The sequence below is a fragment of the Ursus arctos genome, unplaced genomic scaffold (genome assembly GCF_023065955.2).
Source record: "Ursus arctos isolate Adak ecotype North America unplaced genomic scaffold, UrsArc2.0 scaffold_7, whole genome shotgun sequence".
Taxonomy (NCBI): Eukaryota; Metazoa; Chordata; class Mammalia; order Carnivora; family Ursidae; genus Ursus; species Ursus arctos.
In genome coordinates, this window is record NW_026623089.1 from 54,761,003 (window position 1) to 54,783,015 (window position 22,013).

The window sequence follows — 22,013 nt, forward strand, 5'->3', positions numbered from 1 at the left end:
GGGGTCATGGTGATGAGCTAGTGACCAGTCAGTGGAAGGATGGAAACTCGATTTCTGACCGCTGAGCTCCGCGGTGGATTGGTGGTCCCACACCCCACCCCACCCTCCCACCAAAAAAATAGGTATGTCCATGTTTGCTACTGTGACCTTATTTGGAAAGGGGTCTTGGCAGATAGAATTAGGTTCTGAATCTCGTGATGAAAGCTTCCTGACCACCTGGGTGTGCCTTAAATCGAAGGCCAAGTGTCCTTATAAGAAAAGGCAGGGGAAGCTTTGGGCCAAGACACAGACACAGAGGGAAAGGCCACAGGGAGGCGGAGGCAGAGGCAGGGAAAGATTTCCCCTGAACCCCTGGAAGTCCAGGAGCCTTGTGACACCTCGGTTTCAGACTTCAGATCTCCAGACCGGCTGTTGCCGTAAGCCACCCAGCTGTTACGGGGCAGCCCCCAGGAAACTTGGGATTTCTGGAGGCAGCTTCAGGAAAGAAACGCAAGCCCTCTCTGCTCCACCAGGTTGTCTCACTAGAGCGTGCCCAGCTGAGCAGGGAGAATCGATTTCCCTTCTTGGGGGCTGTGGGGAAGACTGCGGAGACCCGGATAGGGCTTGGGGGCGGAGCACGGCTAGCGTGGGCGAGGCCTACCGTCCGGCCCCGCCCTAGGCCCCGCCCTCAGCCCCGCCCCCTCCCAGCCCCTGCCGCACTCCAGGCCCACGGTTGTGCTCTCCGGGGCCTTCTGCAAGGAAAGCCTGATAGAAAGAGGGTAAAACAGGGGAGGGGAATGTGAGCTGGCTCTCAGGAAGGACTTCCTGGTTCTAAAAGCAGTTTCATAGAAACTGCTTGCCAAGCGGGGCTGTAAAACATTTGGGCTTCTCTTACAGCCTTTCAGAACAGGAATGTCACCTGTTACCGGGCACAGGTAGAATATGACTTGGACTTCTGGCTGGGCCAAACTTCCAAGGGCAGCGGAGGGCACCTGTTGCAACCCCTTACTTTCAGAGGGGAGGAAATCCGCCAGACCCTCCAGCAGCTGCCTCTGGTTCTCAAACTCTGTGGCCAGTGGAACCATGTCCATCATTCTGAGGGGATGAGGAGCACCACTCGGTGATTTCCCCCCAGATTAGACTTTCCATCTGGGGGATGGGGCCCACACTGCAAATGGGACCGCCCTCGTGCCCAGGGACAGAGGCCTGCCGTGGGGCCTTCTGTGCAGCCAGGAAGGATGCTCCCTGCAGGGCCACAGAGAACTCGGGCAGCAGCTTGGAACTCAGGCCTCTGGCTTGGTTCTGCCCAGCCTTTGCCCCGGGACCACTGTTTGCCTGGCCTTGTGCTGGGCTGAAGAGAGAAGCCAGCCCTGTCCCTGTCCCTGTCCCTAGAGAGGCTGTCACTCCCTGAGTGCTAGCAGAGAGCTCAGGGCAGCTGCCGACATTGTGATGGGGCGGGGCCAACCAGCGTTCCCAGGAGGCTCTGGCGGGGACACTGAGTCAGCAGTAGATGGACAGTTGGGCTCTGGGCTCCTGTAGGCGTGGCAGTGGCCACTTGACTCTTTGCATCCCCAAGAAGGGGGAACTCATGATCAGAGCAGAAATAAGAGGAGGACAGGAGTTGTTCAGGGACAACTTTATTAAATCCTAGCTAGTTACTGTGGGTGATGTAGGCTGTGACCCTGAGTTCTGTCTGCCGCCTGTCTGACACTCCCTGGTCTAGGTATGCTCTGGCCCCTGAGCTCCTGGAGGTGCTTCTCCCAACCCAACCTCCCCAGGTGCTGGGACCAGTGCTCAGCCTTGTAGGACACTTCTAGGACGCCTCTGCCTGGACACGCATGCCCCTCATGTGGCACACGGCTTCTGCTGGGGCACCACTAAAGCCCAGGAACTAAGGGGTGGGAAGGACCCAGCCCCTGAAAAAGGCCACATGCACGCCCCCCAGGCTTCTCAGCCTAAGACTATGGCCATAGTCGTCTACTCTAGGCCAACAGAGCATCCCTGGCAGAAAGTAGCCTCCTCTAATAAGACAGACTCCAGAAGTTCTCACATCTTAAGTCCCAGCCCCGCTGAGCTCTGCAAGGGCCCCAGGGACACTGGGCCCTACAGGGTGCTTTGTGCCTTTGCATCTCTCCTCTTGCAGAAGCCTCCCCAAGGCCTCTAGTGTATCCATAGAGGAGACGTGTCAGAGGCTCAGAGAGGTGGTCCTTTACCCATGGTCACACAGCAGAAGCAGCACTTGATCTATGTCTCCAGCTGCCATCAGGTCCCGACAATTAAACCTCCGCTTTCAGTCACTCGGACCCCATACTCCTCATATGACCAGGCCCCTGCCACCCTCTCCACCCACAACTTGGCCCTTCTTAGGCTTCCCTATCTGCTTCAGCCATGCTGGCCTACCTCAGGGCCTTTGTACTGACTACTCCCTCTGAGATGCTCTCTACCGACCTTTCTTATGGCTGGTGCCTTCTCATTCCTTGGACCTCAGCTGAAACGTCAGCTCCTCATAGAGTCCTTCCTTGATGACACCATGAAAGTAGGAACTTTCATCTCCTCCCCTTGCTCCCAAATTTCCTCTTTAGCACCGATCACAAGCTACATTTACTTACTGGTGTGTCTGTCTTCCAAGGCCTGGCCTGAGTCTGTCTTGTTCATAGCTATTTCCCAGTAAACATCACAGTGCCTGGCATACACACTAGGCATCAAATAATTATTTGTTGACCAGATAAGCAAAGAACCACCTCCACCCTGGAGAGCATGGCAGTTCAGGACTAGACTCCCCGCCTTCTGCTAAGATGCAGTTCAACCCGACTCCCATCCACAGGTTCGCTCTGGACAAGGTTAATCTCAATGTCCTGTGTTCTGGGCTAACCCCGAAGACCTCTCTCCCCCCTGTACATGGAGCCAGCCGGTACAGAAATCTCATTATCGGTCTTTTATCTGGTTTACTCTGAGCCCCACCCCAGGCTGGCATTGTGAGTCACCCGGAGAGGTGAGGCACCAGCCTGGGTAAGAAGGAGGACAGGTTGTTACTCCTGCGTCCTGGGAACAAACAGCCAAAGACGGGGCGGTCCCCATCTATTCCCACAATTTAAAACAACGCCTCTCTTACAGGAAGAGAAGGGCTCAGGCTCAGAAGCCTAAGCTAAGGGCAGAGAAACTTCCTTGAGGCCTTAGTTTGCTCATCTGTGAAATGAATGCATTGGAAGCTTCTCCAAGTGACTTCCAGGTCTGCCTTCTTGATTCTCCGGATTTTTAAGGCCTCTCGACCAGGCTGGGAGAGGGGACCCTAGTCCCAGCCCGTTACGCCTGGTGGCTACTTCTCCAGGATGAAGTCACTTTCTGCTTGAATGCCACTATTTTCTCTTTGAAATGCTTGCCTAGAACAAGAGGAGGAGGCACCTGCCTGAGGACTCAAGCACAATAATAATTTTTAAAATCCAGAAAATAAACTATGTGCCTATAGGGACAAGGAGATGTCCAGATGTGCATTTATCAGTGTGTAACAGCGGTGCTCGCCCAGGGCGGGAACAAAGGCGACGTCTACTGTCCTCAGTGTACTTACCTGAATTGCCTGAAAGGTTTTTAATTGAGCACACGTATTATGTTCACAAAAACAATAAAGCTCTTTTCAAAAGTTAGAAATTCCTGCTGGAAACTGAATCTACTTTCTTTTTTGTTTGGCTTCGTCTAGTGTTGAACTGGGAAGCCAGGGACATGACTCCTTGCAGAAATGCTACCCTCCACCCACACCTTGGGCCCTGACAGCAGGGGGAGACCACGGGGGTAGGGGGCAGGGGGAGGGCTGCTGAAGGTCATGGCGACCCAGTGCAGTCAGGCCTTGTGGGTCCTGCTCTTGGTCTGTCCCGAACTTGCTATGGGGTCTAAAGCAACTCGCTTCCTCTCTCCAGGCCTGTTTTCCTCGGTAAAATGAAAAGGTCACTCTAGAGGTGCCTTAAGGACCCTTCTCATTCTCAATCTAAGGATCTTGAGTTCCTAGAAAAATAGAGAGGAGGGTGGGAAGACTGGCTAACCCTTACGTAGTTGATGTAGTGTTTGCGCTAACGTGCCAGGCATTCCTGTAGGCTCTTCCTGTATATTCATCCATTTCAGGGTCTCGGCAACCCTCTAGCATCAACCACTTTACAGATAAGGCAATCGAGGCACACAGAAGTCAGTACCTAAATCACTCAACTTATAAATACCAGAGTTGGGATTTGAACCCATGCAGCCTGGTACAGGTCCACACTCTTAAACTATAGGAAAGTATAAAGAATCACAGGCCAAGCTATGATAACGGGGTCCAACCCTGGAGAAGGCGAGGAAGGATTAATACAGCCTCTGGCACTTACTACCCCCCGCCACGTGCCCGTGCCCACTTCTTTCCCACTCACCTCCCCCACCCCAAGTCCTTTTCTTCCTGATTAGTCAACATCCCCCAGCCCTGACACTCTTTTGTACCCAACTGGAAATCCTACCCCATTGTCAAGGCAGCAGGCTGATGCTTTCTAGAGGGCCAGTGCCTCCGTGATCAGCCCAGGCCACTCTGCAAATTCAAGGCCTCAGCGAATCTGACCACTGCTGGCTACATACCCAACTCAGGCCCTGATCCAGGGGCCCCCAGCTCTGATCCTTGCTCACAAGACACAGGGTGGGACTTGACCAGCCCAGTGCAACAAGCTTCCCCTGAGCACTCACTCTGTGCCCAGCCCCAAGCCCAGCACTTGGAAGAGGACAAGAACGAGCTACACCCCTGACCTCCAGGAGCCCACAGTCTAGCATGGAAACACAGTCGTGTAAACGGATCTCTAGGATACCCTGTGGTCAGTGCTAAAATTAGAGGTGTGTCCCCAGTGGGCTGAGGGCACATGTGTCAGAATGATTCACGCTGCATGGTGGGAAGGGGAGGCTCCAATGCCTCCGGGTGAGCTCATTCCTCATGGAGACACCCTCAGAGACCTACCAGAAGGAGCACTGAACAGGGGCTGAGGAATGACCCTGAAACATGCCCTGAGCCCCACAGTCCCCCGCTGAAAACGAGAGGGCTCCCAGGTGTGGGACAGGAGATCATGTGAGGGGTTCAGGGTCACATTTATACTGACTCATAGACTGAGAAAAAGTTTTCATTACTCACTTCCCTTCCCATCCTTCCCATTGCATCCAGGAGCAAATCTGTTTTGGTGTCAGTTTGTCCTACAACCTCTCAAACACTTGCCAGCCTGCCTTTTGAACACAGAGCTCAGGTCCCCAGCCCGCATCACCCACAGTGTCTAGCCAGGACTTAATAACATTTTGTTTTCCAACTTCACGACTTAGTGTTACAGTTATATGCTCTTGTCAGTGCTGAGTACGGGTTTCCCATTGGCAGTGGTGATATAAAGCCTCCTTTTAAAAAATAATTTAAGATTAAAAAGTGAATCAGTTTAAAGCAATAGAATAAATAATACTATAACTGGTAAAACTCTACATAGGGCAATTTAACAAACATCAAAATTTTAAACACACATACAAAACCAGGCAATGCAGTTCTATGCTATTAGACATTCCAACTGTGATTACCGCTGGAGGGAGGGGGTGGTGACTGGAAACGGGCGCAAGGGGGGGTTTCTGGCTTCTGCTCTCCATTCTAGTGGTTGACCTGGGGGCTGATTATACATGTGTGTTCGCTTTGTAAAAATCCATGAGGCTGTATAAGTTTACAATTGGTGCATTTCTGTACATATATTATACATTCACCTATCCTTTAAACCCACCGCTTCTCCTTCTAAAAATTACCCTGCAGATATACATACACATGTGCAAAATGACACGTTCAAAGCTACTTGCTGCACTGCTGCTTGCAGTCACCGAAGATCGGAAACAACCCTAGTTCCCCAGCTGGGGACTGACTGAATGACTTTGGGCTTAGCCTGCAGTGAGCTCTACGCAGCCATCAGACAGAATGAGGCGGCCACTACCAGAGCTCCGAACTTCACATGGACTTCAGTGTAAGTGAAAAGGTAAGGGCAGAACTGTATATCATGTGCTCCCTTATATGGAAAAAAAAGATTATATAATGCATGCACACGTCCGCACCTAGGGCGGCCCACCGCTAGGATGCTGTCTTCAAAGTGAATGATAAGAAACTGATCAGAGATGTCCCCTCTGGACAGGGTGGGCCAGGGGAGAGGGCCAGGCGGGAGGCTTATCACTGATGACGACTCTTTGGTACTTTAAAATTTTGTACAGTGTCCTTGCATTTCATATTCGATAATAAGATTGAAAGCAGAAAGTCTTGCAGAAGGTGCTTGACTATGGTAAAACTTCTGGCCCCTTTCAGACCTAAGTCTGAGATGAAGAGACGTCTTAGTACTTTGGGCTTATAAAGCAAGTAACCCTTGGCCCCACTTCTCACCCCAAGGGATGGTACCAGAGATAATGGGCCTTCCTGTAATGGGTTTCCAATTAGCAGCAAAGCTGCTAGGACACATTACTTCCTCACGCTGGGCCTCCACCCTGCAGTGAAAAGCTGGCACCTAGAGCTGCCCTGTCAGGGGTGGCAGGTGGCTGAGTTCTTGGCATGGGTGGGGAGGTTTTTAAGCAGAAATACTTCCAGCAATGGGAAGTCAAGGATTTGCTAAGGCAAGCTCAGTTGGCTGGAGAGGAAAGATTCCAAGTTCTGAGTCCCACACTTGGCCCAAGAGAAGCAAAGCAAGTGCCATCGAGTATCTCCCTCCAGGCCACAGGGGACAGCGACAGAACAATGCCTTGACAATTCGAGTTCAACTGTAACCGTGTAACTCTCTTTTGTATAGCACCAGTCTCACCCACATGTCACCATATCCCCATATCACTTATCCTAAAAACAATCCAGTGAGGTGCAGGGCAGGGTATCATTTACCCATTTTACAGATGGGAAAATGGAGGTGCAAGGGGGTGAAGAGACTGGTCAGGGATTACACATGGAGAGAAGGGGTGAAGCCAGAAACATAGCCCCACCTCTGACTCCTGGTCTTCCCTTATCTTCCTACCTACGCTTCACCCTCAACAACCTTAGCCTTCCCTCCTTCAACTGTGACCTCCAGAGACAAGAGCTCCCGCAGCCAGACAAGCATGGGGCAGGCAAAGAATCCAAGAATCTGAACCAAGGGGTCTGTGAGACCATCAGGCCCAGCAGGTTACATCCCTGACTACAAACTAGAATCACCTGGGGGGCTTAAATAACTATGCCAGGGCCCAGGGATCTGCAGTGTTTTCTAAAGTCTCTGGTTGATCCTGATGCAACTTTGGGAGAGAATCACCCCCACTCCAATCCCACATAGAACCTTCTGCCTCCCTGAGGCCTCTACCATCCTCTAGAGGCACCAGCCTTGTTCTCTAGAGAGGCAAGTCACTTAACAGCTCTGAGGTCCCAAACAAGGAAGTGACTTGCCTAAGATCTCCCAGTGGGTCAAAAACAGAACAAGACCAGAATCTGGATCTCCTGCCCCCCAGGCAAGGTTATATCCATAGAGGGGTCAAATGGAAAGACCTGTTATCAGGCAGACCTAGCTGTTCCTGCTAACAGAAGAGATCCAAGGAGGGTCTAAAGAGGAGAATACGGTGTGCATATGTTTCAGGAGGGATAGGAGCCAGAGATCTCCCCTCCAGTCCCTGGGCAAGTCTGCCTTGTGGCTACTGGGGGCAGGAGACTATTCTGGAGTGGCCTATAGAAAGATGTCCTCATTTCTAGATGGGGGTCCAGCCTAGTCGGAAATCTTCATAAAGAAATCAGTCTCTCGTGACAGCTTACCAGGTAGGCCCAGCTTCCCAGTCAATAATAATAATAATAATAATAATAATAATAATAATAATAATAATAGATCACACTTCTTAAGCTCTTCACTGGTCCCTGTGCTGAGCACTGTACTTGGCCTACTTCATTCAATCTCCACACCCATCCCTACAGTTGAATATAATTACTGTTTCTATTTGCAAATGAAGAAACTATCGCCTAGAGAGTTTAAGTAACTTCCTCAAGATCACTCAGCTAGAAAGTGGTAGCCGCAGGATTCGAACGAAGCCTAGTTCATGTCCAACCACTAACAGCCTGCCGCCCAGCAATACACAAGAAGAGGTAAAGCTCAGTGGCTGCGGAAGTTATCCAACAGCCAGGAGCTGCTGGAGACCTACGCGATCTGGTGGAATCCTCCCAACTACTCCGCGGACAAGGCACGCCCATCCTCCTTCCACCAAAGAGGAAACTGAGGCATGGTAGGGAAGCATCTCGCTCTGGGACGTCCGCAAGTAGCTAGTGGGAGTCCAGGTTTCCCCGCCCAATCCAGACCACAGAGCCGAACCACTGCTTCCCCACAAGCTGATGGGGAGGCAAACTCTGTAACACCCGGCCGGCCGGTGGGCGCTCACAACGCAGTAATCACCGCCTGGCCCAACAGCCGATGCGCTGCAGACACGGAAAACCAACGCTCTGGGCAGGTGCCCACAGGTGAGCCACTGAGCGTTCCTTCGTCGTAGTCAACGGGCTCTAACGCTCCGCACCCATCCGCGGCTGAAATTCAGGCTGAGCCGGGGCGCCAGAATTTCCTGCTTCCCTGGGAGAGCGGGACGAGGAACCAGGCGTGCACTCCCCGCGCCCTCCCTGCAGCAGCCAAGTCTAGACCCTACCCCGGTACGGCGTAGGGCGGTCCAGAGAGTGTCGGCGCCACACCCCCCAACTCAGGTTCCCCCGGGGGTCACTTACCCAGAACACCGTGGAGTAGATGACCAGCGAGAACTTGAGCCAGAGGTAGGAGAGGCGCGCGCAGTAGCGCACCTGCTCGGAGTCCCCGCGGGGCATCCTGGGCACTCTCCGCGGGCCTGCGGGGCTGCGGGGCTCCCGGGCTAGGTCCCTCGCCGTGAGCAGCCCCACCTGCGGCTGCCAGCCGGACCGCGCGCCCCGCCACCGGCGCTCGCTCCGGGACTGACATCGGCGGGCCGCAATCACAGCCCCGGCCGGGACCAGTCCGCCCAGCGGCCAATGGGCGCGAAGCCGCGGCCCAGCCTCTGGAAGGGGGCGGGCAGGGGGCGGGGCCGAGGCCCCGGACCCACGGGAGGCTCAGAGAGGGGAGGGGGCGAGGGTTATGCAAACGAGGCCCGCGGCGGCTCTGGAGGGCCTGTGCTAAGGGCGCCGAGTGGGGCGTGAGAGAGTGTGCACAAAGGAGCGCTGGGGAGAAAGCAGGCGTACCTAATTGGGGGTACGTAGAAATGCGTTGCTTTCCACTGTTGTCAAGAGGGCAGACTGTAGGAAGAGGGCAGGAATTAACCGCTGTGTTAGAAGCGTGCAAACGAATGTGCAAGACGGGAATGGAATACGGAGGTGGAGCTGCTCAGCCTGAGCGGGTGGGGGACCGACTTTAGTTAGGAAGGTGTGGCAAACCCGGTGGGGCTAAGGGGTCCCCTTGGAGCTGGGGCCGCGAGTTTACTTCTGTCACAGATCCCCAACTAGCCTTCCCCGCCCCCCCCCCCAACGAGTCTCTGGGAATCCCCTTCTCGGAGGCTGGTGGAGATCCCAACCCTGCCCCCAGGGCCTCTTCCTCTGGGAAGCCCTCCCACCGCCCATCCTCAGGCCAGGTCAGTGGCCCTGGCCCTTGCTGCACACAGCCCAGGTCTGACCCAGCCTCTCCTCTCCCAGCATTTCCTCCGCCTGGGGTCAGAGTCTGTCTCCCTTGGCACCCCTGCACGCACCCAGCCCAGGTGTGACCCAGTCTCTCCTCTTCCAGGGTTTCCTCTGCCTGGGGTCAGAGTCTGTCTTCCATTGCCCCATCTTGACTCATGTGCTGTTTCAGGCCGAGCTCAGCCTGGGGCTTGGGAGTCAAGCAGTTGTTTGTGGTGGTGTTATTGCGTGGCCCAGAGGTCGAGTTCAAGGCAGTGCTGGAACTGGGTCCCTGGTGGTGACTGCAGGAATGGCACCTTAGTCCTTGTCCCCTGCCCTGGGCTCCCAAGCCTCCCAGAGAGAGACAGGCGCCAAGACAGACCCGGCCTGCTCCAGCCCCCAGGGTTCTGCCCTAGAAGGAAGGAAGGAAGGTTGGGATACGGAGTGTTGGAAAGCAAGAATGTACTGTCCGCTTCAAGCTCCTTCTAACAGACTAAGAATCAAATTGACATTAGACAGATTAACAGGAGAAAATCAAATTTAATAGAATACATATGAGGAATCCACATAGATGTGAAAATTCCAAAGGCAGGCAAAATGAGATACATATGTCATTCTGAACTAAGGAGAAAGGGATAGGGGTCGGGGACTTCAAGGAGGAAATGCAATTCATAGGAAAATGAAAAGGAGTAAATGTTTAATAAACAAATATTTGTTTATGGCCTCCCCCCCAACCCAGGAACAATGGGACATAGAGGACTTGGCTCGAACAGGCTTTGCTAGGTTCCTCCCTTTCTATCATACCTACTTTATTATTATTATTATTATTATTATTACTATTATTATTATTATTTTAGAGAGGAGGAGGGGCAGAGGGAGAAGAAGAGAGTAAATCTTAAGCAGTCTCCACGCCCAGCGCAGAGCCTGATGTGGGGCTCGATTTCAGCACCCTGAGATCATGACCTGAGCCAAAGAGTTGGAGACTCAACCGCCTGAGCCCCCGGGCGCCCCTACCATACCTACACTAGATCATAATGTAGTTATCTGTGTCTTCCTGGAGCCGATTCTCCACCCAAATTCTTTTTAGGCAGTTGAGGGGGAGGTAAAGAGCGTTTCCTGAATCTGCTGGGCTTTGATGCTTTTCAATTCAAAATAATCTTCATGCCAAAGTGGCCCATCTTGGGGCAGCCAGACCTTGGCCCCTGCGCTGGAAGGCAATGCCTTGCCCAGAGAAGCAAAAGGAATTCAGTTTCCTGGTACAAAGGGAGGGAGTCCTGACTGGGTGTTTGTGTTGGGTAGGGACGGGGAACATTACCTGAAAGGAGTAGCCAAGGGCTGCAAAGACATCTTACCACAGTGTTAAAAGTCGTCCTTTGAGGAGGACGCTACTCTTTACCCTTCTTTGGGAGACTAGCTTCCCTCCCCCAGCCCTGCAGAGCTCACCCTACACCCTCTCTTGGAGGTACTGGTCTCATTCCCTCGCCCCCCTCCCCAGGGGCTGTCCATCTCCCTCTCCCTGGGGGTGAGCCTCCCCACTGGGGTTTTCTTTCCAGTTGCCCTTGGCCTTGGTTCTGGCCTCTAGCTAGCTGCACTTTCTCTTCTATTTCAAGTCTTCCTGGTGCCATGCCCATCTGGAGCAGCCCCTCGGGGCTCTCCCTGAGCCCCTATAAGTAGTGCCCCGGGGGAGGAGGCTGTGACAGTCCTGCCCAAAGCCTGGAACTCGGCGGGACTAGCACACCCCTCCCTGGGCTCCTGAGCGCCTTTGTTGCCCTCCCCCGCCCCAGCCTGACCCCAAGTACTGTGGGCTGCCCCCAGCCACCTTTGCAAACACTGAGACCTCAGAAGAAGTGACACACCTTATTTTGAACTTCTCCCTCTTTTAGCCAGGAGCCAGGGCTGGGGGTCAGCAGGCGTAGGGCTAATCCTGGTTTTGCTGTGAACGTTTTGAGAAACCGTTAGAATGAGTGGCATAGATAGTGTGACATACACGTATGAGTGTGGCCCCGGCTGCAGTTCACAACCACCTAGTGTGTTTCAAATGTATGCTGAGGGGCGCCTGGATGGCTCCGTTGGCGAGCTTCCGCCTCGTGGTTTCCCCTCAGGTTGTGATCTCAGGGTAGTGGGATCGAGCCCCACATCAGGCTCTGCGTTCAGCACGGAGTCTGCTTGTCCCTCTCCCTCCCCCTGTTTGCCTATGCCTTCTCTCTCTCTCTCTCTCTCAAATACATAAATAAGTTAAATCTTTTTAAAAAAATAAATAAATGGATGCTGATATCCAGGCCCCACCCTAGTTCAGTGAAGTCAGAATCACTACAAAGAGGGACCTGGGAATCAGTATTATCTTAAAGGTCCCAAGTAATTTCTAAAATGCAGCCAGGACAGAGTCTCCCCAGTCCAGAGGTAATCCTGTGGGGGAGGTGGTCGTTTCATCAGAGAGGCCACACTCCAGAGGTCACCCAGATAGCTAGTGGCGTGCTGGTGAAGGTTTAATGACTGCCTCTCCGTGGGTGGGGAGTGGATGGGAGGGCTCCCGTCACTGGTTTCCAGAGTAGGAATACTTCTGCCTGTGGTCCCTGGGCGTTAAGATGAGATGTAATCACACCAACAGGTCCCCATGCCTCTGCAGCTCTCCCTCTCTCAGTCCACCCCTGCAGCTTTACCGATTAGCCCAGAGAACCCGGTACACCATGACTGAATGCATCCATGAAATTCACCGCTCCTCAGTTAGCATAACAGGTTTTTTTTTTAAGATTTTATTTATTACTTTGACAGAGAGAGAGAGAACACGAGTACAAGTAGGGAAAACCGCAGACGGAGAGGGAGAAGCAGGCTCCCCATGGAGCAGGGAGCCTAATATGGGGCTTAATCCCAGGACCCTGGGATCGTGACCTGAGCTGAAGGCAGATGCTTAACGACTGAGCCACCCAGGCGCCCCAGCATAACAGGTTATTAGAAATGGGCTCCCCTTTGCTGAAATCAGTAGTATTCCAGATATGCAGATTGTCTAAAATGAGACCCCACCCCTTTCTTGTTCAGAGTAGAAGAATGTCACTTAGAGATGATACGTGGGGCTAAATCCTTGAGGATCCCACGCTCCAAGGTACCCGGTGGCCTGACCCAACCAGCAGTCTCTAGAATGCTGCGTCTTCCTGAGCGGACCCTTCATGCGAGATAGCAGAGCGCCTAAAAGCAGAGACCTGGCCCTTCACTGACTGTACGGAACAGATTGTAGGAACTGGTTTTGTGGCTAGTTGCCAATAAATGTTTGTTTTATAGATATTTTTATGGATGTCACAATTTGTTCTGAGATCTGTTTTCATGATAACCTGGCAGGCAGATTGTAGGAGGAAATAACTAACTGCCACTCTTAGCAGCTCCTACGGCTTATGAGAAAGAACCTGAGGATGTGCGGGACCGACCTGGCTCATGTGAGTTTGCCCTCACGCCGCTCAGCAAAAGGCTGTCTGTGCCTCTATTTCCCCATCTGGGAAGCCATGAGGTTGGACACTTTCCCTTCTAGCTCTAACAACCTTAGCTATAGTCCTCATGGTCAAATCAGTGAGCGAGTGTATACGGAGCTTTTCCTGTGAATCAGGCCCTGCCCCGGGCTCTGGATACATCCGTAAGCAAGCTAGCCAAGTCTCTGCTGTCTTCTATTGGGCAGGGAGTTGTGGGGACATAGAACACAGGTGAAAACAAACACAAGAAAGGGACATTTCAGACACTGATATGTGCTAACGATCTGGAAGAAGAGCTTCCTGATGGAGAAGACAGCAAGGGCAAAGATGATGAGAGAGGGACAGTCTTGGAGAGCCGGGGGAGGGCTCATGCAAAGGACTGCATGAGGGTAGAGGGGGTGACTTTGGACCTAGGAAGGAGCCTTGCAGCTTTGGCAAGTGGTTTAGACTTATTTCCAGTTCCAGTGAGGGCCATGCAGAGGTTTTCAGCAGGGATGTGATACAAAATGGGATTTATGCTTCAGGAGGGCTGCTGCACCCAGCAAGGACGGAAGGGTACCGGCGTTGGCAGGGAGGGAGGCTGGGGAGAAAGTCAATCCCGGAGCAAGAAGTCTGGGCTGGGTTGGGGCACAGCACTGGAGATGCACTTGGACATAGAGCCAGCGGGACTTCCTGGCAGACTGGATGTGGAATGTGAGGAAGAGAGAATTCAAGGATGATCCCAAGGGTTTTTGCCTTGAGCAACTGGGTAAATATCGCTGTCCTTTACAAAGGTGAGGAAGCTCAGGGAGAGGTTGACAAATCAATTTTTTTGGCCATTTAAATTTTTGAGATATCTTTTCAAAATCCAGGCGGAGTTGTCCAGGGAACTCAGAGGGTAGATTTGGGTTGATTGATATAAATTTGAGAGTCATCAGGTCAAATTAAACCACGGGTCTCTGTGAGATCATCTAGGGAGAAGACGTAGCAAGAGAAGAGAGACAGAGACAGACCCTGGAGCCCTCCAACACGGAGAGCAAGAGGGGCTGGCAAAGGAAAGAGAGAAAGTACAGCCCTTGAGGAGAAGGAATAAGAGGTGAGGTGACGGGGAAACCTGGAGAGGAAAGAGCTTCAAGAAATTAAGAGGGGTGCCACGGGAGTTAGTGTCCTGGGAACTTTCCTTAATACACTGAGGATTCATCTACACCTCAGAGGTCAAGCAGGGACAGAGCAGAGAACTGACCATCAGCTTTGCAAGATGTGGGTTATTGGTGACTTTGATAAGATCTCTTTCAACCGAGCAATGGGGCCAAAAGCCCCAAGAGAGGAAGGGGAAGGAACGGAGGAGGCCAGAACAGACACCACAGGGCAGTATACACTCCCAGACAGGTGTAAGAACCCATTTTCCCAGGAATGTACACTTGAAACTCTTCCCAGTCCACCAAATAGCCTCCCAGGCCAAGGACACAAGAGTTGGCCTCTATTTGGGAAAATCTGAATGGCCATCATCGATTGTTTGCAGCTTCTCCATCAAGAGGTAGAATCGATTTCCTTACCTCCTGAATCTATGCCAGCTTCTGACCTGCTTTCACCAACAAAATGTGGCAGCAGAAAGGCTGCTTGAATTGTACGTCTTGGAATCAAGAGGCCTTGCAGCTCCTGCTTTGGCCCCTCTCAGAATGCTCCTGCCATGAGAACAAGTCGGATTTAGTCTGCTGGAGAGACCACAGGAGCTGGAACCCCAGTTCCTGGCTGACAGCCACCAACTACCAGACATGTGAGTGACAGCATCTTAGACCATCCGGACCATCACCCGAACAGCTGACTACACCCATGTGCGCGAGTCCAGCCCAAATGCGCCAACCTAGAGAATCATGAACTAATATTGATGTTTTAAGACACTAAACTCCAGGCTGGTTTGTTATACAGCAAAAGCTAACTGGTACATTCTTAGAGTCAAAAAAATTTTTTTTTATTTTAAAGATTTTTATGTATTTACTAGAGAGAGAGAGAGAGCACAAGCACGAGTGGGGGCAGAGGGAGAAGGAGAAGCAGACTCCCCACTGAGTGCAGAGCCCAACGCGGGGCTCAATCCCAGGACCCTGAGATCATGACCTGAGTGGAAGTCAGACCCTTAACCGACTTGAGCCACCCAGGCATCCCTGAGTCAAAAATTCTTAAAAACACAAACTCAAATACCCATCTCTTTCTTTCTCTCTCTTCCTTTCATTCTTGTCCCAAAGTACTGCACTTCTGAGTCTATGTTTATTCTCAAAAGGAGACTCGATGGTCCTTCAGGCTTTCCTTGTTTTCAGTGCCCCCCCCCGCCCCCCCCCCCCCCGCTCAGACTTTAGGCCACTTCTCCTCCTTCACGTCCCCATTTGAAGTCGAGGTTCTCCATTTATTCTCTACCAATTATTTGTTTAGCATCAGGCACTGAGCTGTGGGCTTTCACACCCTCAGCGCTAAAGTCCTCAAAATCCATGGGTTTGATATGATAGATCCCACTTTACAAAGGAGGAAACAGAAGTTCAGAGAAGCAAACGGACTTTTCTCCATTAGGAAGTTCAAGTGTTTCGTGCCTCAGCAAGAAATGCACGTTCTACGCTAATGTGATTAGACCCCAGCTGTGCTGGAGAGAAATGAGTTAACTCCGTGGCTTATTAGCGATTAGCCCCCAGCTCTGCTGGAGAGAAATGAGTTAACTCCGTGGCTTATTAGCGATTAGCCCCCAGCTCTGCTGGAGAGAAATGAGTTAACTCCGTGGCTTACAAAGCAACTGGGAAGAAAACACTCAGCTCAAACATTGCAAGTTCGATACCGAGGAGGGTGGAAACTTCATGTAGAGTTAGTGTAAGTTTCTGCCGAAGAGTCGTTCCCTGAGATTTTAAGCGTTTTGTAAAGAAGAATCTACCAAGTTAAGTCTGGGAATGCTGCGGACTTCAGAGCCTTTACCACGGGAACCAGGGCTGTGCGTCTCTGGGAGGAGAGAGGGGGGTATGTGGCCTTTCTCAGCTGTCCCTCATTGCATGACTCGGTTTCCCCCAGACACCAGCTATAATGGCTCAAAGAACCAGTATCCTTCAGAATATACTTTGGGAAATGCTGTCCTGTGGGACTGGTTTCTGATACTTTTAAAGTTGGAAATGACCTCTTCAAAGTTATATTTAAGAGGAAAATCAGAAACAGATTATTTCTGTTTTGTGCTTGACCTTGCGAAATTATACAACTTCCTTTGCTGTGACTGTCACACAACCAGATCCATTTGTGGTCATGCCTCTTAGGGCCCTGCATGGGGTGAGGGACACATACTCCATTGATGACCTTGGGGACCAGGTGAATTCTGGACAAGAGCCTCCAAGGAAAGCCAGATGCTCGTGCTCTGAGGGGCTCAGGTCACTCCAGCCGGTTCCCATTTTGTAAATCCCTGAAGAGCTGCCTCTGAAAGCTTGCTCCTCTGTCCCCGAGGAAGGCTGACTGCCCCAGAGCCCCACTCCTTTGCATCCCGTAGCCTCTCTCCTGCCCGTGTCTGCTGGACACCCCTTCTTACAGCTCTACCCCCAGACTGCTTCTAAGGCCTTCAAAAGCCTCAGGGGACTCAAAAGCCTCCTTCTGGGCAGAGGGAACCAAACCACCTGTCCTAGAGGCTCACTCTGGTCCCAGAGGCCCACTGTGCTATGCCCCTCCCCACCCGTCCTTCTAGAGACAGGATCCTGGACCGGTTTTGCAAATGCTTCCTCCCACGGAGGTCAGTCCAGGCCCTCCTTCCTGCTGTCCCCTGTTGTCCCCACAGCAAGACTGCTCCTGACCAGCAAGCTAGAGCCGATGTCCTCAGGAGCAGCTGTGGGTGTGTGTGCAAGTAGCAGGGGGGTGGGGGAGAGAGGTGTTAGCCTAACTGGCTGGTCATAGGGAACTCACTGAATGATGGCACAGCCATGCCAGGGAGCCCTGTGCAGACTTTGGAAGTGATGTGGAAAGGCTTGAGTGTGGTGGGAACTGCTCCTCGTACTCTGAAACTCTGCCTGTTTGGGAGTGGGGATGGGGTCTGGGTTTCAACACAGCTTTCTGGGGCTCTGCTCCCAGTGATGGGTGGGGGAGGAGAGCCGTGGTGTCACTGGAGGGCTGGGCCTATGGAGGAACTGTTGTCAGCCTTCAGAAGGGGCATCTCTGGAGTCCTAAGGGGTGTGACCCTGGCTAGAACCCAGAAAACCAAGCTGGAGGATCCCGGATCTGGCAAGTGGGTGGGTCTACAGGGAATGGGGTGGGTCCAGGCTGACATCCCAGGAGCTGGCTACTGAGGCTCGTGAGTCTTCTGGGGAGGGGACAGGCTCTGAATGCATACTGCTTCTGGCTTATGGATGGATGCATAATTTCAGGGCAGCCCAGGGGAGCATTCGATGTTGGGGTGCTGGGCTCCAGGTGAGGAGGGCCTGTGTGAACCAGAAGGCCTTTCTCATGACTCGTTTTGCAAGGGGAAAGTGGGGGTGAGGGGGGCAGGTGGAGGAAGCAAGGTACCCAAAGGTAAGTTCAAGACGATCATAGCTTTTCCCCAAAACGTACCACCCCTCAAGGTGCAGTGTGAGGTCTCGCCTGCGAAAAGGGGGCTCTGTTTTAAGAAGAAGGTAGGAGGGCTTCTCCTGAATTGAGAGGCCAGCAAGTGTCCAGTCCTTTCCTATACAACTTGGCTTCCCAGCCCGGGCCCCGGGTATGTCTGCACAGCCTTTGGGACTGCACTCCTCAGCAAGTGACAGGGTACACGTTCCGAGGACGGTGGGAGGCTCTCCACCTGCAGTGATCCCAGCAGCCCCAACGGATGGCCTACGGGAGCCTCTGCTCCAGCCACGCAGAGGCAGCCAGGCCCTAGGCTGGCTGGTACCCACATTTGGCTCCCCGGGTACCTGGGGGGGGATCCTCACCCCGGTCCAGCGGCGGGACACCAACGGCGTGCGGGCTTCCTTCCTTCCCGATCTCTCCCTGTCTTGATTCCTCAGGGGGGAAAAATGGATGCCCTGGCAAGATCTGTTTCCTTTCTCTGTCCCTTTTTTTTCTGGGATCATCAACCATCCTGAGGGGGTTTTGGGGCATGTGGTGTGTTCAGTCGGAAAATCCAGGACAGTGCCTAGAAGCCATAACCGCTTGCCTGGAACTGAGGGGTTTCCTGGGGTGCAGGATTTTGGTGCTAACACCAGAAAAGTCCTGTGCAAAAGCAGGACAAGTCGGTCCCCCTACTTCTTTCCAGGCTTCCCAGCACCTCGTACAAGTTCAGAGGGAATAGCCAGTGGTGAGAGAGCCTTGGGCCTCAGCACGCCCCCCCCCCCCCCAGCCCCAGGACATCATAGGAGTGGGAGGGAAGACCAGTGGGGACCAGTGTCTTCAGTTCACTCAAGGCTGCCCTGGGGGAAAGGGAAGAACTCCTTCAAGGGACCTCTGGGGTGGGAGCGAGACCTATGGGATACGTGGAGGGTGAGTTGGGCGCCCAGAAGCGGCACAGGGGGTAGAAAATGTTTGATTCGGAGTCAGCATAGGGGATCACATGCCAGCCCTGCCACATGCAAGCCAACTCTGAAGACCTGGCACTGTGAGTACCCTCCCAGCATGACAGTGCCATCTGTGAAATGGGACCTTTCGAGGCACCCGGATGAAATGATCAAGCCCAGAGCCTAGGACAAAGCAGGCACTGAATAAGCAGGAGTCAAATCTCCCCAGAGCCCATGCGCCTCGGCCAGTCCAGCGGGTGGGGGCGGCAGAGGGCCACCAGACGTGGAGAGGGCAAGACGTGGGAGACCCCCCGAGCCAGCCGCGCAGCCTGGGCGCCGGCCTGTGCCTGGCACCCACCTCCCGTTGGCTGGCTTTGTCCTTCGAAACATTTTGGAGCCGCCTGTCAGCACTGAGGCCGTGGGTAGATGCTTGCACGCCCGACTAGGAACAAGGAAAGAGAGAGGTTAGGACATTTTCCCCAGGGAACTATATTCCCCCGGGGGAATTAGCAATAAAGCAGAACTGACAGGGGTGGTTCGGGAGGTGGCAGAACTGGGAGGCTCCTTGGACATCAGTCCAACCCTTTTGTGAACAGACAGAAATTCAGCTGAAAAAGGGTTAGCGCCCTGCTCACGGCTGTGTATTTACGCCTTGCCTACGTGTGTGCTGTTTTGCACAATAAAACATTTTTTTTTGAAAAGACAAATGTTCTCTCTTTTTAATTTGCATTTCCCTGATAATTAGTAAGGTCGAGTGTATTTTTATATGTTGATTAGCCATTTGTAGCTCTATAAATTTCCTGTTTTTCTCCTTTGCACATTTTCCAATTAAGTAATAGCCTCTTTGAAGCAGGCGATGTGAAGGGCTGACAGGCTAAGAAAATGCCATCCCACCCCCTTCTCCCCACGGCGAGGGCCCCTGGAGCTGAGGAGACCCGGCTGGTCTCCCGGCACTTGCACACGGGGAAGGGGCTTCCCGCTGGCTGCCAGCAGGGTTGGCCTGGTTGGGGCTCAGCCAGACATTCTGGGAAGGCGGCCTGGGAACACTGGCTGCTGGGGTGTTGGGCCAAGCCCGCATGACTCACGGGGAGTGGCCGGGTGCCCAGGCGGCACGGCTCCATCGTAGCTCCACCTGTCACTCGCCAGGGCGGGGCAGCTGCTTCCAGAAGCCTGGGTGCTGGGTGCTGCTGGGGGAGGGGAGCCTCCGAGGAACGGGGCGCTCGGGCAGTCTGAGGGGACCAAGAATGGGGTCTGGGGGACACAGAAGTGGGGTCTGGACTTACTCCTTCAGCTATCGAGGAAGAGCTAGAAGGCTTTCACACCCCGAAAACATCTCTGCCTCTGCTGCTCTGCCCCAAGGAAGGTCCTGGGTGGGTGATTGCTGCGGGGTGCCTGACAGCCCCAGGGTGCGCGTCACAGTTTATAGTTTACAAAGTGCTTTCACCCACATGCAAGAGCCCTCGCCACTTCCAGGCTTGCCCGGATGTCACCCTCCTTCCCCACCGGACTGTCAGCACCAGCAGACAAGGACCGTCCTACCGCCTTGGTATCTGGGTTCCCGGGGGGTGGGGGGCTGCTCACTGGACATGGAGGCCACGAGTCAGCTGTGCCCTTGGTCATGTGGGCTGACTCTGCACTGACCCCATTTCACACTGCAGCGTCCTGCCCGTCCCCTGGCTTCCACCAGAAATCCAATGACCCAGGCATTTGATGACAGACTTGTGGAGTCACTAGGAGGGGTCAGTGCTCTTCTCCCAGACTTTCTGACCCCTTCTCCTACTTCCTACATTTTCCCTCAGGTCATTTCCACTTCCTCTTTCCTGTTTTCTGAGCAATTCAGCTCAGCGCCCGCCTACTGTCTGTCTGGCCTACCCACATCCCTCCCTGCCCCGCTTCGAGAAAACAAAGGCCTTCCCTTAGTAAAAGGCCGCTTTCTGTCCCCGATATGTGTTGACTGAACGGTTGTTTTCTTCTCTCTCGTGGGTGGTCAGAATAGCTTTGTGCAGGACACGGACAGGAAGGACCCTCGAAGAGACCCTCTCAGAGCATGCCCGAAGTCACCCACACTCACGGCCCTTTAGGAGCCGCGCAGGGACTAGAACCCAGGCTGCCTTCCGCCCCCTCCTCCACCACCTCCCTCGAGCTGCCCTCCAACACGGAGGAGGGACGTTTGCTCGCTCTCTGCCCGAGCTCACGGCCGGCCCGGAGCATGTCCCAGTGACCGCAGAGAAACCAGGCCAGTCTGGGCTCCTGGAGGGTCAGGACAGCGGGCTGGGCAGAGACGGCCGGCCGCTTAGGCTGCTGTTCACCGGTTCCTTCCAGGGCATCGTAAGTGTGAATGCCGTGGGGCCTGGTAACTCTAGTCAGCCAGGGGTGGTAGGGAATCTAGTCCTCCTTTACGTTTACCTTCCTGTGAAGCCCAACCAGCTGCCCCCCAGACGTCCTCCCATTCAGCAGAGCTCCCACATCTTTACATTTTACCCGGAGATGTGTTTTATACAATAGCCCAGTGTGGACACAAAACACACCGCTGAGCAAAAGTTCCACGAAACACAACACCCCCTCCCAGCAAGATGCCTTCGTACATTTTCTCTGCTATCCCTGTTTCAACACGAGTCATACCCTGCTGTTGCAAATCACTACTCTAATTCAAAGTGTACTTGATCTCGGGGTCCTACGTTCAGGCCCCGGGGGCTCCGCGCTGGGCATGGAGCCTACTTAAAAACACGAAACAAAGTACTGTCAGAATGCCGTCAGAGAAAGCCTGCTAGACCCGCGTCAGCGAACAGACGGGCCACACCTGGATCGCCAACTCTTGTTTGTACAGAAAGTATCCAGGCGTGAAGCGGAAGCAAAGCCTTTATAGACTTGCCTCCAGCGAATCCCGCAGTTTGCTTGATGGAACGTTGACTGCCATCCCTTACCCACCCCACCCCCCCTTACCCACCCCCACTCCTCCCCCAACCCCGCCCCCGCCAGCTCACTCACTCTCTGCGTAACAACCAGGAAGTCTGGGGGACCCTTGAAGGAGCACCTGAGGCCACAGAGAGCCCCTGTATCACCAAGGACGGGTTTGGGACCTCCACTCCCAGTGATATCGATGTGACATACAGGACCAAAAGCACGAAATAAGTTATTATGTAACTTAAAAGTCTGTGTAAAAGCTACAAAGAATGCGCCAAATAATATTATACATTTACAGTCCGTATAACACAGAATATATATACAATATTAAGCTAAAATTCCTAGGCCTACAGATAAATTTAAGAAAAAGTTATAGTTGGACATTTTAATGTACTTTTTAAAAAACTCGATGGATCAAGGAAGCAAATAATAATCTCGTAATATAGATGATTAAGGAATACAGTCAACACACTCAATTTAATAGGTATGCTTAGAATCTTTGACATCAGAAATAAAGAGCATACATCCTTTCCGTATGTCCCCAGAAAGTTGACCAAAGTAGCCATGTTTTTAGCTGCAGTGGAAACTAATAAATTATAAAAAGCA

At 53.0% G+C, this 22,013-nt stretch overlaps 1 protein-coding gene across 2 annotated transcripts in view; it reads right to left on the minus strand.

The window, feature by feature from the left end:
• TSPAN15 (tetraspanin 15) overlaps positions 1 to 8,924 on the minus strand; it is a 46,383-nt gene extending 37,459 nt beyond the window's left edge. Inside the window, exon 1 of one of the 2 annotated variants that reach the window (XM_048219184.2) lies at positions 8,699 to 8,924. In XM_048219184.2, coding sequence (XP_048075141.1) covers positions 8,699 to 8,794 — 96 coding nt within the window. In that variant the 5' untranslated portion in view covers positions 8,795 to 8,924. The remainder of the gene's footprint in view (positions 1 to 8,698) is intronic. The other variant, XM_057308706.1, reaches the window with a different exon arrangement.
• Positions 8,925 to 22,013: the final 13,089 nt, after the last annotated feature.